Genomic DNA, 19,193 nt, shown 5'->3' on the forward strand with positions numbered 1-19,193 from the left:
GTTGCCTCTTTGCCCCTTTGTTGAATCCAAAACTTGATCTTTTTATTGGCTGAGTGTGAACCTTTTACACCTATATAAACTATGCACTTGGGCAAACTAGTTAGTTCAATTATTTGTGTTGGGCAATTCAACCACCAAAATTAATTAGGGACTAGGTGTAAGCCTAATTCCCTTTCAATCTCCCCCTTTTTGGTGATTGATGCCAACACAAACCAAAGCAAATGTAGAAGTGCATAATTGAACTAGTTCGCATAATGTAAGTGCAAAGGTTGCTTGGAATTGGGCCAATACTTACAAGATATGCATGGATTGTTTCTTTCTTATTTAACATTTTGGACCACGCTTACACCACATGTTTTGTTTTTGCAAACTCTTTTGTAAATCCTTTTCAAAGTTCTTTTGCAAATAGTCAAAGGCAAATGAGTAAGATTTTGAGAAGCACTTTCAAGATTTAAAATTTTCTCCCCCTGTTTCAAATGCTTTTCCTTTGACTAAACAAAACTCCCCCTAAATGAAATCTTCCTCTTAGTGTTCAAGAGGGTTTTGATCTATCCTTTTTGAAATACTATTTTCTCCCCCTTTTGAACACAATAGGATACCAATTGAAAATATTCAACACTAAGTTATTTTGAAATTGGTATTGGTGGTGGTGCGGTTTTTTTGCTTTGGGCTCATACTCTCTCCCCCTTTGGCATGAATCGCCAAAAACGGAATCATTAGAGCCCTCGAAGTGCTATCTTCCCCTTTGGTCATAAATAAATGAGTTAAGATTATACCAAAGACGAAGTCCTTTTGCTCTCTCCCCCAAAGATGGAGAGTCTCTTGGAGCGACGACGAAGGATGAGTTACGGAGTGGAAGTCTTTGTCTTCGCCGAAGACTCCAATTCCCTTTCAATACACCTATGACTTGGTTTGAAATAGACTTGAAAAACACATTAGTCATAGCATATGAAAGAGACATGATCAAAGGTATATAGAAGAGTAATGTGTGTAATTTAACAAAAGAAGTTCCTAGAATCAAGAATATTGAGCTCATGCCTAAGTTTGTTAAAAGATTGTTCATCAAGAGGCTTGGTAAAGATATCGGCTAATTGATCTTTAGTATTAATGTATGAAATCTCGATATCTCCCTTTTGTTGGTGATCCCTAAGAAAATGATACCGAATGGCTATGTGTTTAGTGCGACTATGCTCGACGGGATTATCTGCCATCTTGATTGCACTCTCATTATCACAGAGCAAAGGGACTTTGGTTAATTTGTAACCGTAGTCCCGCAGGGTTTGCCTCATCCAAAGCAATTGCGCGCAACAATGGCCTGCGGCAATATACTCGGCTTCGGCGGTGGAAAGAGCGACCGAATTTTGCTTCTTTGAAGCCCAAGACACCAAGGATCTTCCCAAGAACTGGCAAGTCCCCGATGTGCTCTTCCTATTGATTTTGCACCCCGCCCAATCGGCATCCGAATATCCAATTAAATCAAATGTGGATCCCCTAGGATACCAAAGCCCAAACTTAGGAGTATAAACCAAATATCTCAAGATTTGTTTTACGGCCGTAAGATGAGCTTCCTTAGGGTCGGCTTGGAATCTTGCACACATGCATACGGAAAGCATAATGTCCGGTCGAGATGCACATAAATATAGCAAAGAACCTATCATCGACCGGTATACCTTTTGATCCACGGACTTACCTCCCGTGTCGAGGTCGAGATGCCCATTGGTTCCCATGGGTGTCTTGATGGGCTTGGCATCCTTCATCCCAAACTTGTTTAGAATGTCTTGAGTGTACTTCGTTTGGCTAATGAAGGTGCCCTCTTGGAGTTGTTTCACTTGGAATCCTAAGAAATACTTCAATTCCCCCATCATAGACATCTCGAATTTCTGTGTCATGATCCTACTAAACTCTTCACATGTAGACTCGTTAGTAGACCCAAATATAATATCATCAACATAAATTTGGCATACAAACAAGTCATTTTCAAGAGTTTTAGTAAAGAGTGTAGGATCGGCCTTTCCGACTTTGAAACCATTAGCAATAAGGAAATCTCTAAGGCATTCATACCATGCTCTTGGGGCTTGCTTGAGCCCATAAAGCGCCTTAGAGAGCTTATAGACATGGTTAGGATACTCACTGTCTTCAAAGCCGGGAGGTTGCTCAACATAGACCTCTTCCTTGATCGGTCCATTGAGGAAGGCACTCTTCACGTCCATTTGATAAAGCTTGAAGCCATGGTAAGTAGCATAGGCCAATAATATGCGAATTGACTCAAGCCTAGCTACGGGTGCATAGGTTTCACCGAAATCCAAACCTTCGACTTGGGAGTATCCCTTGGCCACAAGTCGTGCTTTGTTCCTTGTCACCACACCATGCTCATCTTGCTTGTTGCGGAAAACCCATTTGGTTCCTACAACATTTTGATTAGGACGTGGAACTAAATGCCATACCTCATTCCTAGTGAAGTTGTTGAGCTCCTCTTGCATCGCCACTACCCAATCCGAATCTTGTAGTGCTTCCTCTACCCTGTGTGGCTCAATAGAGGAAACAAACGAGTAATGTTCACAAAAATGTGCAACACGAGATCTAGTAGTTACCCCCTTATGAATGTCGCCGAGGATGGTGTCGACGGGGTGATCTCGTTGGATTGCTTGGTGGACTCTTGGGTGTGGCGGCCTTGGTTCTTGCTCATCCTCCTTTTCTTGATCATTTGCATCTCCCCCTTGATCGTTGCCGTCATCTTGAGGTGGCTCATCTTCTTGATCTTCTTGTTCAACATCTTGAGCATCATCCTCAATTTGAGTTGGTGGAGATGCTTGCATGGAGGAGGATGGTTGATCTTGTGCATGTGGAGGCTCTTCGGATTCCTTAGGACACACATCCCCAATGGACATGTTCCTTAGCGCTATGCATGGAGCCTGTTCTTCACCTATCTCATCAAGATCAACTTGCTCTACTTGAGAGCCGTTAGTTTCATCAAACACAACGTCACAAGAAACTTCAACTAGTCCTGAGGACTTGTTAAAGACTCTATATGCCCTTGTGTTTGAATCATATCCTAGTAAAAAGCCTTCTACAGTTTTAGGAGCAAATTTAGATTTTCTACCTCTCTTAACAAGAATAAAGGATTTGCTACCAAAAACTCTAAAATATGAAATGTTGGGCTTTTTACCGGTTAGGAGTTCATAGGATGTCTTCTTGAGGATTCGGTGAAGGTATAACCGGTTGATGGCGTAGCAAGCGGTGTTGACCGCTTCAGCCCAAAACCGATCCAGTGTCTTGTACTCATCAAGCATGGTTCTTGCCATGTCCAATAGAGTTCGATTCTTCCTCTCCACTACACCATTTTGTTGTGGAGTGTAGGGAGAAGAGAACTCGTGCTTGATGCCCTCCTCCTCAAGGAAGCCTTCAATTTGAGAGTTCTTGAACTCCGTCCCATTGTCGCTTCTAATTTTCTTGATCCTTAAGCCGAACTCATTTTGAGCCCGTCTCAAGAATCCCTTTAAGGTCTCTTGGGTTTGAGATTTTTCCTGTAAAAAGAATACCCAAGTGAAGCGAGAATAATCATCCACAATAACTAGACAGTACTTACTCCCGCCGATGCTTATGTAAGCGATCGGGCCGAATAGGTCCATGTGTAGGAGCTCCAGTGGCCTGTCGGTCGTCATGATGTTCTTGTGTGGATGATGAGACCCAACTTGCTTTCCTGCTTGGCATGCGCTACAAATCCTGTCTTTCTCAAAGTGAACATTTGTTAGTCCCAAAATGTGCTCTCCCTTTAGAAGCTTATGAAGATTCTTCATCCCAACGTGGGCTAGTCGGCGATGCCAGAGCCAACCCATGTTAGTCTTAGCAATTAAGCATGTGTCGAGTTCAGCTCTATCAAAATCTACTAAGTATAGCTGACCCTCTAACACACCCTTAAATGCTATTGAATCATCACTTCTTCTAAAGACAGTGACACCTACATCAGTGAATAGACAGTTGTAGCCCATTTGACATAATTGGGATACAGAAAGCAAATTGTAATCTAAAGAGTCTACAAGAAAAACATTGGAAATAGTATGGTCAGGTGATATAGCAATTTTACTCAAACCTTTGACCAAACCTTGATTTCCATCCCCGAATGTGATAGCTCGTTGGGGATCTTGGTTTTTCTCATATGAGGAGAACATCTTCTTCTCCCCTGTCATGTGGTTTGTGCACCCGCTGTCGAGTATCCAACTTGAGCCCCCGGATGCATAAACCTACAAAACAATTTTAGTTCTTGAATTTAGGTACCCAAACAGTTTTGGGTCCTTTGGCATTAGACACAAGAACTTTGGGTACCCAAACACAAGTCTTGGAGCCCTTGTGTTTGCCCCCAACAAATTTGGCAACTACCTTGCCGGATTTATTAGTCAAAACATAAGATGCATCAAAAGTTTTAAATGAAATGTCATGATCATTTGATGCATTAGGAGTCTTCTTCTTAGGCAACTTAGCACGGGTTGGTTGCCTAGAACTAGATGTCTCACCCTTATACATAAAGGCATGATTAGGGCCAGAGTGAGACTTCCTAGAGTGAATTCTCCTAATTTTGCTCTCGGGATAACCGGCAGGGTACAAAATGTAACCCTCGTTATCCTGAGGCATGGGAGCTTTGCCCTTAACAAAGTTAGACAAATTTTTAGGAGGGGCATTAAGTTTGACATTGTCTCCCCTTTGGAAGCCAATGCCATCCTTGATGCCCGGGCGTCTCCCATTATAGAGCATACTTTTAGCAAATTTAAACTTTTCATTTTCCAAGTTATGCTCGGCAATTTTTGCATCTAATAATGCTATATGATCATTTTGTTGTTTAATTAAAGACATGTGATCATGAATAGCATTGATATCAACATCTCTACATCTAGTACAAATAGAAACATGCTCAACATTAGATGTAGAGGGTTTGCAAGATTTTAATTCAACAACCTTAGCATGTAACATATCATTCTTGGTTCTAAGGTCGGAAATAATAGAATTGCAAACATCAAAATCTTTAGCCTTAGCAATCAAATTTTCATTTTCTACTCTAAGGCTAGCAAGAGAATCATTCAATTCCTTAATCTTAGCAAGCAAGTCATCATTATCATTTCTAAGATTGGGAATTGAAGCATCACAAACATGAGACTCAACCTTAGCAATTAAACTAGCATTTTCATTTCTAAGGTTGACAATGGTGTCATGGCAAGTGCTTAGCTCACTAGATAATTTCTCACATTTTTCTACCTCTAGAGCATAAGCATTTTTAACCTTAACATGCTTTTTATTTTCCTTGATTAGGAAGTCCTCTTGGGAGTCCAAGAGGTCATCCTTTTCATGGATGGCACTAATTAGCTCATTTAGTTTTTCCTTTTGTTCTATGTTAAGGTTGGCAAAAAGAACGCGCAAGTTATCCTCCTCATTGCTAGCATCATCCTCATCGCTAGAGGTTTCATATTTAGCGGAGGATCTTGATTTTACCTTCTTCCTTTTGCCGTCCTTTGCCATGAGGCACTTGTGGCCGACGTTTGGGAAGAGGAGTCCCTTGGTGACGGCGATGTTGGCGGCGTCCTCGTCGGAGGAGGACTCGGTGGAGCTCTCATCGGAGTCCCACTCGCGGCACACGTGGGCATCGCCGCCCCTCTTCTTGTGGTACCTCTTCTTTTCTTTCCTCTTTCCCTTCTTGTCATTATCCCTGTCACTGTCACTTGATAATGGACATTTAGCGATAAAGTGACCGGGCTTACCACACTTGTAACAAACCTTCTTGGAACGGGATTTGTAATCCTTCCCCTTCCGTTGCTTGAGGATTTGGCGAAATCTTTTGATGATTAAAGCCATCTCCTCATTGTCGAGCTTGGAGGCGTCAATTGGTTGTCTACTCGGTGTAGACTCCTCCTTCTTCTCCTCCGTCGCCTTAAATGCCACCGGTTGTGCTTCGGACGTGGAGGGTTCATCAAGCTCGTTGATCTTCTTGGAGCCCTTGATCATACATTCAAAGCTCACAAAATTCCCGATAACTTCCTCGGGGGTCATTTGAGTATATCTAGGATTACCACGAATTAATTGAACTTGAGTGGGGTTAAGGAAAATGAGTGATCTAAGAATAACCTTAACCACCTCGTGGTCATCCCACTTCTTGCTCCCGAGGTTGCGCACTTGGTTCACCAAAGTCTTGAGCCGATTGTACATATCTTGTGGCTCTTCCCCTTGGCGAAGTCGAAAGCGACCGAGCTCCCCCTCGATCGTTTCCCGCTTGGTGATCTTTGTTAGTTCATCACCCTCGTGCGCGGTCTTGAGGAGGTCCCAAATTTCCTTTGCATTCTTCAATCCTTGCACCTTGTTGTATTCCTCTCTATTTAGAGAGGCCAAGAGTATGGTTGTGGCTTGGGAGTTGAAGTGCTCGATTTGGGCCACCTCGTCCTCATCATAATCCTCATCCCCTACGGATGGTACCTGTGCTCCAAACTCAACAACATTCCATATACTTTTGTGGAGTGAGGTTAGATGAAATTTCATTAAATCACTCCACCTAGCATAATCTTCACCGTCAAAGGTTGGCGGTTTGCCTAATGGAACGGAAAGTAATGGAGTATGTCTAGATGTACGAGAATAGTGTAAGGGGATCTTACTAAACTTCTTACGCTCTTGGCGTTTAGAAGTTACGGAGGGCGCATCGGAGCTGGAGGTCGATGTTGATGAAGTGTCGGTCTCGTAGTAGACCACTTTCCTCATCCTCTTGTGCTTGTCCCCACTCCGATGTGGCTTGTGAGAGGAAGATCTCTCCTTCTTCTCTTTGTGGTGAGAAGAAGATTTCTTCTCCTTCCCTTTGTTGGAGGAGCTCTTCTTCTTCTCCTTCCTCTTGGTGCGGGACTCATCCGATGAAGTGCTCCCGTGGCTTGTAGTGGGCTTTTCGCCGGTCTCCATCTCCTTCTTGGCGTGATCTCCCGACATCACTTCGAGCGGTTAGGCTCTAATGAAGCACCGGGCTCTGATACCAATTGATAGTCGCCTAGAGGGGGGGTGAATAGGGCGAAACTGAAATTTACAAATATAAACACAACTACAAGCCGGGTTAGCGTTAGAAATGTAAACGAGTCCGCGAGAGAGGGTGCAAAACAAATCGCAAGCAAATGAAGAGTGTGACACACGGATTTGTTTTACCGAGGTTCGGTTCTCGCAAACCTACTCCCCGTTGAGGAGGCCACAAAGGCCGGGTCTCTTTCAACCCTTCCCTCTCTCAAACGGTCCCTCGGACCGAGTGAGCTTCTCTTCTCAAATCAAAGCCGGGAATAAAACTTCCCCGCAAGGGCCACCACACAATTGGTGCCTCTTGCCTTGATTACAATTGAGTGTTGATCACAAGAGCAAGTGAGAAAGAAAAGAAGCAATCCAAGCGCAAGAGCTCAAAAGAACACGGCAAATCTCTCTCGCTAATCACTAAAGCCTTTTGTGGAATTGGAGAGGATTTGATCTCTTTGGTGTGTCTAGAATTGAATGCCTAGCTCTTGTAAGTGGTTGAGAAGTGGAAAAACTTGGATGCAATGAATGGTGGGGTGGTTGGGGTATTTATAGCCCCAACCACCAAAAGTGGCCGTTGGGAGGCTGTCTGTTCGATGGCGCACCGGACATTCCGGTGCACACCGGACATGTCCGGTGCCCCCGCCACGTCATCACTGCCGTTGGATTCTGACCGTTGGAGCTTCTGACTTGTGGGCCCGCCTGGATGTCCGGTGCACACCGGACATGCACTGTTGGATGTCCGATGCGCCAGCATGGGCGTGCCTGACCTCTGCGCGCGCTGGCGCGCATTTATTGCGTCGCAGGTAGCCGTTGGCGCCTGAAGTAGCCGTTGCCTCGATGTTGCACCGGACAGTCCGGTGCACACCGGACATGTCCGGTGAATTATAGCGGAGCGGCTGCTGCGCGTTCCCGAGGCTGGCGAGTTCCGGAGACCGCGCTTCCTTGGAGCACCGGACACTGTCCGGTGTACACCGGACAGTCCGGTGAATTATAGCGCCGCGACCTGCGAAATTCCCGAAGGTGGCGAGTTCGAGTTGGAGTCCTCTGGTGCACCGGACACTGTCCGGTGCCCCCAGACCAGAGGTGCCTTCGGTTGCCTCTTTGCTCCTTTGTTGAATCCAAAACTTGATCTTTTTATTGGCTGAGTGTGAACCTTTTACACCTGTATAAACTATGCACTTGGGCAAACTAGTTAGTTCAATTATTTGTGTTGGGCAATTCAACCACCAAAATTAATTAAGACTAGGTGTAAGCCTAATTCCCTTTCACTCTGGATATATTATTTAATAAGCATGACCACATCTAGTTGTTATGTCTCTAATATTGATTTTACTCAAGCATGCAAATTAGCAACTACACATGTACACTAGAGAGATAACTAGAGAACTAACAAACATCTACTTACAATAAAGAGCTTATATACAGTTACTTGGGTAACTACCACACAAGACAAGAATACAAATGTAAATACAAGTGTGACAACATTCAAATCAAATTGGGCAAGTGAATGAAAATAATTATTTCCCCCTAAGGTTTGGTTAATTACCGACAACCTATGTTCTTGTTGTGACGAGTCCAAGCTAGATGATTCAATGCTAATTGGCATCATACGTCAAACCAAACACTTCGGTACCGTAAGAACCACACTAGAGAGACACTCCAACTAGTCATAATTCTACTAGAGGTCTAGAGTTGCTCTTTGTTAATCTCCCGCAAGGAATAAGCACAAAAAAGCCACTTATAATTAACAACCCAAGCAAGTAACAATCACTAAGCCACTCAACGGTCCCATAAAGCTCTAGGTCAATTGGGTGATGTCAATCACTAAAATAACAAGAGAACTATCAACCCAAATTGCTCATCTAGTGGCACAAGATGCAAGAATTACATATGATGCATTAGGAGCTCTCTAATTTCATCTGAATGATGATCCACAAGATGCAAGCGAGTAAATTATGTTTCTTCAGACTCAAGAGGCATTCACAAGTGTATGAGCTGCTAAGATGCCAACCAAAGTCGGCCAAGGGACCTATTTATAGACTCTTAAATAAATATGGTGTCGTTTAGTTCCCAAAATGTAACGTAAATGGTAATGGTAATGGTTTACATTCGATTACCAGCGGTAACAAGTTTGAATAGGCTGATATCAATTCCTAGTGTGGTATCCGATTACGGTTGGACCTAAACAAACATGATTTAACGTTATTTGTTTTTTTTAAGATTCAGGAGGGGGGGACCCCTACTGCGAATTTTATTAAAAAGCGGAAAGAAAAGATTAGAACTTAGTCCTTTTACAAACAATAAAATAGAAAAGAATAAGATAGCACTATTCCTATGTCTGCCATAGACTCAGCCAATTCGGGATAGAGGTGTCAAATTTCCCTCGTGCTCTGTGAATGATCAGTCGCATTTCTCTGCTGAATTCCTGCGTACATCAAAGCACCGAGGGATCTTTGTTTGAAAACAACCACTCGTTTCGGCTTTTCCAGATACTCCAAGTCATGAGAATAATAATCTCCATAGAGAAGGGAACGTTAAGCTGGTGGTTAAGGTTCGCTGATGCCTCCTCAGGATTAGAAATTCTGGGCGGGGTAATGCCAATTGAGTTCCAGCAGGCTTTCGCGAAGTTGCATCTGAGAAATAAATGATATAGGGTCTCCTCTCTTTGCCAAAGGCAGTTTTCACAAGAGTAGGAGTCCAGCTCCATGTTTCTCCTTCTCAGCATATTTCTGGTGTTTAGCCTATTTTTAAGCCACAGCCAGTAGAAGACTCTATGCTTAGGCTGACATTTGCTTTTCCAAACTAGTCTGTAGATAGGGTGAGTCAGCATCTGGCCCATGGAAAATCTGTAAACTTTTTGGGATGAGAATTTGTCCGACCCCCAAATGTACCTCCAACGGTCGTGAGCATCATTCAGAACGATTTGCTCCCAAGATCCCTTCAGCACCAGAAATTGACCATACGCTTGTTCAGAGATAGGTAAATGAAAGAAACCATCAAACTGCTCCTGCTCCTTGGCCTCTTTAATAGTCAATTTTGAGTTTTTGACAAAGGAGAATAGCTCTGGAAAATTATGCCTCGGGATGCTCTGACTCCACTGATCATCCCAGAACGAAATTGATCTGCCATTACCAATAGCGGGAATAGCCAGTCCTTTGAAGTTAGGAAGAAGCTTGACTATGCTCTTCCACCAGAAGGAGCCGACGCTTCTATGGCCAGGGAGACCACGGGTTAAATAGTAATTATTCCAGATAAGATGCACCCAAGGTAAGTCACTGTGATTGAAAAATTTATGCAAGGATTTGATTAGAAGAGCCTCGCTCTGTGATTCTAAGCGAAGAACCCCCAGCCCACCATTCACTTTCCTCTGAGTGACCGAATTCCAAGCAATCAAAGGTGGCTTCTTGGAGTTGATGTCATTTCCTCTCCACAGGCAGTGCTTTCTGAAAATGTCAATCTCCTTAATGATGTTTTTAGGAATCTTGAGCGTGCACATGAAGAACATTGGTAGGGCCGAGAAGACTGAATTTACCAATTCCAAGCGCCCAGCCTGAGACAAAAAGTTTGAGGAGCAGGACAGCCTCTTCTGAATCCTTTGAATCAGAGGGAGATAATGTTCCTTTCTGGGTCTCGCAAGGCCCAGAGGCAAGCCAAGATAGGTGAAAGGCATCTCGCCAATCTGGCAATTGAAGGTATGGGACAGGATCACCATTTTATCAGGGGACACGTTTATAGGGAACATATTTGATTTATTATAGTTAACCTTCAGGCCAGTAGCAGAAGCAAAAGAGTTGAGGATGGCCTTGAGGAAGAAAAGTTGCTTAGGGCATGCTTCTAAAATCAAAAGAGTGTCATCTGCATACTGAATAATCGGGAAATCCTGTTCACCAATATCCGGTAAAGGGAGCTTAAGAAGATTTTGCATCCTGGCTTTATTGATGATGCTCTGAAGAAGGTCAGCTGCCAGGACAAACAACAGGGGCGAAAGAGGATCGCCCTGCCTAACACCTCTCCTGCAATGAAAGGGCTTACCAGGAACTCCATTAAGTAACACCGAAGACGTGCCAGAGTGAAGGATGCTCCGAATCCAGTTGACCCACTTAGGGCTGAAGCCTTTGTGGATCAGAACCTAGATAATCAACTCATGCTCAACCGTGTTAAAGGCTTTCTCGAAATCCAGCTTGAGCACAATGATCTCTCTTTTGGAGGAGTGACAAAGGTGAATGTATTCAAAGGCCCAAGCCAAGCAGTCTTGAATGGACCTCCCCTTGATGAAACCGTACTGATTCTTGTGAATTAACCGGGGCATGAACGGTTGCAGACGGTTTGCCAACAGCTTTGTTAAGATTTTCATACTATTGTTTAGGAGAGAAATTGGCCTGTAATCCCCCACCTTCTGAGTGCTCTCCATCTTCGGAATCAAAACAATGAAGGACCCGTTGATACTTCTAAGGCAGACCTGACCATGATAAAATTGATCACACAGATCATAGAAATCTGGGGCAATGACATGCCAGCACTTCTTGATAAAATTTGTATTGAAACCATCTGGGCCCGGGGATTTATCTGAAGGTAAGAGTTTTATAATGCTATCAATTTCCAGTCTAGAAAACGGAGAATCTAGCCCCTGAAGTTGCTCATTGCTGGTTAAAAGTTCTGAGAGATCAAAACCAATGTCTGAAAAGTCAGACGAGCCCAATCTGCACTTGAAAGCCTCCCAGAGAAGATCATACTTATGTTCATGCTCAAGGAACGTGGTCCCATTGTCATTAGTCAAAGTAGGGATTGAATTTTTCCTGTGCTTAATGGTGGCATGGGCGTGGAAGAAGCGAGAGCAAATGTCTCCATCAGTAACCCACCTAATAGCCGCACGCTGCTTCCAATATATTTTCTGAATATTAAGCAAATCTGCCACTTTTTGTTGCAGAATTTCCCTGAAATTCCATTCCTCAATAGATAGATCCCGGTGTTCTTCCATGTTGTCAATAAGCTCAATTAGCAACTTGATGTTCTTCACCGTTATATCAATTTTTGGCAGCGATTTCTGCCATTCTTTCAGAACTTTCCTTACATACTTGAACTTGGCAGTCAGGTTCTTAGCCTTGTCGGGAATGCTAGGGATCCCATTCCATGTATTTTGAAAAAGGTTCATGAAACCATCCAATTCAAGCCAGAAGTTCTCAAACCGAAATAACTTAGGTTTAGGAATTTTAGACTTAAAGGAAACCAAACAAGGAACATGATCGGAGATGTCTCGCGGCATTGTCTTAGCATGAGAATCCGGGAAGACAGCCGACCATTCTTGAGAGATGAAAAACCAATCCAGCCTCTGAAGAAGAGGTTCCTGCTGTCTGTTCGACCAAGTGTACGTGAGCCCGTGAAGGGGAATTTCAATCAAGTCTAAATTGCTTATTGCTTCATTGAACTTCAGCATAAGGTTAGTATCACCCCCAATCCTATTTCTGTTCTCCGGCCGACGGATTAAATTGAAATCACCAACGAGAAGCCAAAGTTTGTCGGGAGGCATAGAGATATTATGCAGCCAGTTGAGGAAATCAATTTTCCCATGCTGGGTACAGGGAGCATAAACATTAGTGATAATCCAGGAACAAGCCGACAAGTTTGAAGTGAATTCCACCGATTGGGCATAATTATTTTGAAAGATAACATTCCCGGAAAGCCTAGAGCTCTTCCAAATGATAACAGATCCGCCCGAGTTCCCCATCGAGGGAACAAAAGCAAAAGAATCAAAAAGGGCAGGGCAAAAGTTTTTAAGGTAGGCCGAGTCAAATAACTCCTTTGTTTCTTGCAAACAAACAATCTCACAACCAGCATCTCGAATAGAACGACGAATAGCATTCCACTTAGCGGTAGAGTTAATTCCTCTAACGTTGTGGCTCAGCACAGACCACTCCAGGAAGTTAACAGAATTGGGATTACTCATTGAGTACACCAGAAGTTTTTGGAGCATAACAATACCCAGACCAGTGGGTAAAGCCCGAGTCAGTCCACAAGCAAAATATTAACAGAACATTAAAACAGGCACGCACAGGTGCCAGCCAAGAGTCCAAAAGACCTGCATGAACCAAAAGTAAAACCGAGCACACCCAAAAGTTAATGGGGCCCACACCGAAGCCCAGATCCCCCGCCATCCGCCTAGTGGTTGTCTTGTTTATCCTCATCAGATGAATCATCAGTTTTTTCATCAGTCAGGTCCTTCCTGTCAACCCTCTGCGGCCCAATAGGTCCCACAGTCAATTTCTTTTGCTTCAACCTCTGCTCAGAAAGGTCATCCTCAGACAGGTTACAAAGCCTGGTGCCCAGATTCCGCAGCACCTTGGAGGATAGCGGGGGTGGGCCATCGAAGTTATGTTGGCACATGAGGCAGTTCCTTTTTGGGCAGGCCCCATGCCTGAACCCAGCACGTGGTTCCTTCAATCGTTTGCTTCTTCTGAGCCCTGACTCCACAATGATTGGAGACGGTCCACCATAACCATCAGAATCCTTGGAGATCCCAGAAGTGGCATCCTCCAGGGAGGGATCAACTGGACAATCCTTAGGGACCACAAAAGGGATGGAATTCATTCCCTGCTCCTGCAACTTTGGAGGGATATCTGACAACAGAAAAGTCTTCGACCAATTGAAAGCATCCGGCTGGAGAAGATTCGAGAGAAAAAAAGGTGCCCACTTCTTAGGGATGTCCACCGAGTGATCACTCGACCCCCTATTACATTACAAACATGTGAACCAAACAACACCTATGATAGTTGTCTTTGTCCATTTGATGACTGCATTGGACATGTTTTGTGCATTTTTAACGACTATATTTTAATGTTATAAACTATCTGTTACTACGTTGCTGGTATTTACTGTCACGAATGACATGACGACAGCTGTTCCTTTTATTATTCATCTTTTTCTCTCTCTTCTTTAAGCATTTCTCAGTGTAAATTCAGCATTCTTCCACACGCAAGCATAGTTACATATCTCACTCGCCAATGCAACACCGTTCACAAACCCGGCAAGCACCCAAAAGAGGCAGAAAAAAAGGCACCCCAAAATGTACAAGTATACTCGTCAGAAGAGGCATACGATCCGATCATGAGTCCCCCACATTGAGGAGCACGTCCCACACCGTCTCTTCGAGCAGCTCGTCCAGCAGCTCCGCCTCCACGTCCCCAGCCAGCGCGTCCGCGTCCTCGCGGAACGCGCCGTGCCACGCCGACACGCTCAGGTCACGGCCGATCAGCACGTCCACGGAGGCAGAGCTCGCCGTCCTGCGGTCGCTCGGCGGCTCTATCCACACCTGCATGGACTTCCACAGCGCCTCTAGCAGCGCCTTGCCACCGGAGGCTCTCCTTGGCGCCATGGCGTGGCACTTGTCGAACGCGCACAGCGTCGTGGAGGCCCGGACGGCTCCCGGCAGCGCCTCGTTGACGAGGTCGAAGAGGAGCCGGTGGTCCATGACGGCTGCCGCGCCGCTGCCCGCCGGGGCTGAGGACGGGGACACGACTTCCTCCAGCACCCACTTGGGGATAGGCTTGACCTCGCACTCTGACATGGTGGCGTTGCCAGGGTTGTGCCTCCGCCCGTACATGCCGGCGACGACGAGAACAGCTCTGACGAAGGACTTCATGGGGTGATCTGTATCGTCCATGTCGCCGTCGTCCTGCTCGTCCAGGACAGGACTTGTCTCGGCGCGCCCCTCTTCAGCATGGGCTTGTTCTCCTGGTTCTGCGAGAGGTTCTCTGATCAGAACTCATGGTCGTGGCAAGGCATAAACTGCTCCTGCACAATGTTTTTGGCACTGTGTACTTACCAGAAGCAGCTGAAGCCATGTCTTTGGCTTCCGTCCTCATGGGAGACCGGTGCTCGCTAAAGGATGCCTCCAATGGCGAGACAGGGCTTGGGTAGCCTCCCCTGCTCATCTCGTCAGGCGGGCTGCTGCACCATGACGCCGGGCTCGGTGGTACCTCGGTGGAGTTCTCCTGCAACAAGACAAGCATCCGTCACTCCCTCCCATGCTTTTAGATTGCAACGACAATGGCTCTGAATGAAAGAAAGAGAGAGAAAAAACATCGAGCTCGGTGGAGCTGCACGCCTCACCTGCAGGACGCCGGGGTGTATGAGGACCGATGGTGCGGTGACGAGGGTGCCGATGGGCGGGAGGTCGTCGGGGAACGGCTCGTCGGAGGCGTGGAACTTCTTGCCGAACAGCTTGGCTCTGAGCCCAAAGTTCTGCCTCAGGTTGGACACCTTGCCTCTGATGCTGAACGCGTCCTTCCTCCCTTTCCTCTCCTCCGACGACGCTGGCCTGCTGCTCCCGTGGCCTTCCTGCTTGCGCTGCAGCCTCGCTCCGGTCAGCACCCGCGGCTCCTCCGAGAGGAGCTTCACGAAGGTCGTCCCGGACACCGGCGCCGAGAACGACCTCATGAGGTTTCGCGGCGACACGGGCTCGGAGTCCAGCTGGGTCGTCGTCGGGGTGTTGCTCGGTCCGTATCTGAACGACCGGACGTCGGACTCCACCGCGCACTTCTTCTCCTCCTCCTTGCTCCTGACCTTCCCCTTCCTCGACGACGGCGGCGCCACCTCGTGCCTCGTCGGCTTGGGCCTCGTTGGCTCCTCGTCGAACGACGTCGAGGTGGCCCTTCTCCGGTGGGAGAACGAGAAGGGCGTCTCGGCGTCCGGCGGGTCCCTCCTCAGCACGTTCTTGAGCCTGTCGGAGAGCTGCCTCCTGGCGTCTCGGCCGATGTAATCCATCTGTCCCTGCCCGTCGAACGGCACGTCGCTGCGGTACGAGCGCGTGGACTCCGACCGCAGCAGCGCCGGGTGCATGTCCCTCGTGACGTTCTCCCTGATCTGGTTGGCGATGCTCCGCGCGATCTGCTTCGGGTCGGCCGGAATAACGTCGGCGGCGGCTGCGGCGGCGAACCAACGGCGGTCCGCCTTGTCGTCGGAGGCCACCCCGCCCTCGAGCTCGATCTTGAGCCTCTTCTTGACCTCCTCCAGGAAGGCCTCCATGTTGTTCTCCTTCTTCACCAGCTCCGGCGACCCGAGCGAGGACTCCTCGACGTCGTCCGCGCTCAGCTCGGGGCAGGGCTTGAGGATCACGATCCTCGTCGGCGACAGCGACCTCTCCTCCTCGTGGTAGAACCTGGAGAGCGGCAGCCTCGTGGAGCAGGCGGCGGCGTCTGCGCTGGTCGTCAGAGAGAACGTACGGCTCCCGGAGATGGACGTGCCGCTCTCCTTGCTGCTTCTTCTCCAACAATGCACGTCCTCGTTGGAGGAGCGTATGTGCTTGCCGCCATGGCTGGCATCTTTCCCCTTGTGGTGGTGGTGGTGGTGGTGCTGGTACCTGTACGGCACGATGTCCGTGCACCTGCCGTCGTCATCGTCGTCGCCGAGGGTGCTACTCTCCAGCTCGAAGCTTCTCGAGTGCTCCCACGCCCTGCTCGCCTGCCACGCCTCGAACTCCTTCTTGAACTTCTGCAGCTCCTCCTCCTGCGGGTGCTCCCGCGGCTGCGGCTTACTCCACTCGTTGCCCCTCTTGTTCTGCTGCCCAAACACGTCCCTCTCCTCGCCATAGGCTCGGATCTCCTGCTTTGACGCCTGCTTGGTGGAGTCCCTGTTGCCGTGCTGCACGAAGGAGACATGCTTGGCTGAGGTCTCCCTTTCAGGAGGATCTCTTCTTGGCATTGTTGGTCTCGGGGTGATCTCCGAACGACTGATGGATTCAGTAGCTGCGTTCAGTGGAGGCGATTCCATGCCCATCAGTCTGGCGATGACGCCGCCGGGCCTCTTCTGGACTTCATTCGTTCGGAACGAGATGTCCTCCTGGATCAGCTTCTTGACTGGGTTAAAGCTGTGGTTGAGCCCTGATTTTGGGTACTGCCTCATATTGCAGGGATAGTGCTAAAAAAATCACAAGGAACTTAATCAGATCATAGCAAACAGTGCTTGTTAGCTCTTGCACAGTACAAAAGCACATCTTTTTTTTTGTGGTTCTGTTGACGTAGTCAGTAGATTCAGCAACAGTATGTGCTACTGTACTGCTTAACATCATTATTGATGTGGCCTCTCATGTAACTATAACCAGTTTCAAGTACAGCCAGGAGGGACTATACTATAGCAAGTAGCTAGCAGCAAAGTTACCGAGACATGCAAAGAGCAAGAGTAGGTGCCTCAAGTCTCACTTAAGGTCAAAACGAACGAACTGTATGGTGCCGTATTTGTTAGTGACAACAGGGGGTCCTTCATTGTCTGAAAACAGAACAGCAGCGTGCCTGCCTGCTATGCTATGGCGATTGGCGACAGGCAGAAGATGGGGGGGAATTACTCTGACAGAGGCAGGGGCAGAGTACTGGTTGGTATATACGGAAGACTCACCGGAACATCTTCCTGAAACACGCCATAGCTGTGGGAAGCCTCCAAAGCGAACTCCATGCTGTTCCTTGGAGCTTCAAGTCCTGGAAGATGATTATGGCATACCAAAAGAGCAGATAAAGATATCATATCGACAAATCAAGGGGAAAAAAAGGATATCTTGATTAATAAAAAAATGTAATCCTACATTCCTATGACCATGCTATAAACTGTAGCGTCCAGCGAGGAATGCAGGATTGCAGGCCTAGTTCATCTGAGAAGGATGGTGGATAGAGAGGATTGGACATTTGGACTGATGATCGCCATACCGTCGCCCTGTCTCCTGTGCGCCCACTTCCTTGAGGTGCTGGCGTGCGAGAAGTCCAGGTACTGCAGCATGGTGCCACCAACCACGGGTGTCCAGCGTGCGCTTCGGTGGCGAGATCAGAGAGGGGTCAGCTGGACGGAAAAGTTTCCTTGTCCTGCAGAAAGAAAGCCCATGTGATGGCTCGTCAGTTCTGCAAATCCATTTCGTGGTAACCAAACCGAACCCGGTACACTCGCGCGCAAGATGCATTGCGAGAAGAGAATAGAAGAGAAGAGAAGGGAGGCGCGTTTCTGATGGCCGGGAAGGCCGAAACAAACCATGGACATGAACAGAACTTAGTCGAGATCGTTCGGGGGCTAAGCTTTATTGAAATTCATTTTTGAGACAGAAAGAGCCATCGAAGCAAGCAGGTGATCCGTCCAGAAATGCCAAGTCGCAACCCCGTCAGCGGAGCGGGAAGCTGAATGAACCCCACCCACGTGCAAAACAGATCGGAACGGAAACGAAGAAAGGAAGGAAGGAAGAACCCGCGTTTCCTTTCGTAAACCAGGAGGAGAACTGGAGGAAGAAGACAAGCAGATTGAAAAGCCGAGACCAATCTGCGCGCGGACAGCTGAGAGGCCAAGACGAGCGCCATACATACATGTACATTCGAGGATCTCTCGTCCCGGCGCCGGCCGTTGCGCTGCGCTGCGCCTCCCCCGGCGGTGCTACTGCTGCCTCCCGAGGCCGAGGTTCTTGTTGGCGCGAGGCCGCGCTTATGGTGGCACGACGATAATAACTAGGGAGGAGGAGAAGGGATGATTAGAAGGGGAAGGAAAGCAACAGCAACAGCCGGGAAAGCGAAAAGCGAAGTCTTCCTTTTGCCCTCACCCGCCCACCTACCCATCCTGCTCCTCTCACTCCTTCCCTGCAGCCGCTCCTGTGCATGCAAATATGCAATGCAGCCTCGACAGCAGGACCGACCAGACAGCAGAACCAGAGCACAGCGCGAACGGCGAGAGAAGAGAAGAGAAGAGAAGAGAAGAGAGACGGACCTTCGCGTCGCTCTGTTAGGGGTAGGTGGTGAAAGCGGGAAGAAGATGCAGGGTGAGCTGCGCGCAGTGGTTAAACTGACTCTGCCATGGATTAGCTAGCTGGCGAGGCATGGTTTACTTAGCCATCGGTTAGTACTACTAGACAAATGAGGAGCGGAGGGCCGGCATCTGATCTGAATTCCTGAGACAGTAGTTTAGGTTTAGGCCGGGGGGACAGCTCGGTTATGCGAGGACACCAGTTGGTGCAGTGCAGCACCACACGCTTTCGCTGATTTCTCTCCCTCCCCTTCTGCACACACGAACACGAGACACAGGCAGAGGCAGGGGAAGGATCCATTTGGCGGCGTTGCGATAAACTGTCCGTTTCGTGGAACGGATCGCAGTCTCGACCTGTGCTGTGTTTTGTGTTGGCCTCCATCATGTGCTGGGGAATCCGGACGAGA

At 47.5% G+C, this 19,193-nt stretch overlaps 1 protein-coding gene across 6 annotated transcripts; it reads right to left on the reverse strand.

Annotated features, from left to right (window-relative positions):
- Window positions 1-13,902: 13,902 nt before the first annotated feature.
- LOC103631579 (uncharacterized) lies at window positions 13,903-19,149 on the reverse strand. 6 transcript variants are annotated; one of them, XM_035962511.1, is made up of 7 exons: window positions 18,751-19,034; window positions 18,357-18,494; window positions 17,715-17,867; window positions 17,410-17,489; window positions 15,130-16,935; window positions 14,843-15,011; window positions 13,903-14,757 (listed from the first exon to the last, which is right to left on the reverse strand). In XM_035962511.1, the coding sequence occupies exons 3-7, from the start codon at window positions 17,782-17,784 to the stop codon at window positions 14,123-14,125; spliced, it is 2,760 nt and encodes a 919-aa protein (XP_035818404.1). In that variant the 5' UTR covers window positions 17,785-17,867; window positions 18,357-18,494; window positions 18,751-19,034; the 3' UTR covers window positions 13,903-14,122. The 6 variants fall into 6 exon arrangements, with proteins under 6 accessions (XP_035818404.1, XP_008650681.2, XP_035818403.1 ...); XM_008652459.4 differs by having other exon boundaries at window positions 18,599-18,764; XM_035962510.1 differs by lacking the exon at window positions 18,751-19,034 and adding an exon at window positions 18,587-18,702.
- Window positions 19,150-19,193: the final 44 nt, after the last annotated feature.

This window comes from Zea mays, chromosome 1 (genome assembly GCF_902167145.1).
Source record: "Zea mays cultivar B73 chromosome 1, Zm-B73-REFERENCE-NAM-5.0, whole genome shotgun sequence".
NCBI lineage: Eukaryota > Viridiplantae > Streptophyta > Magnoliopsida > Poales > Poaceae > Zea > Zea mays.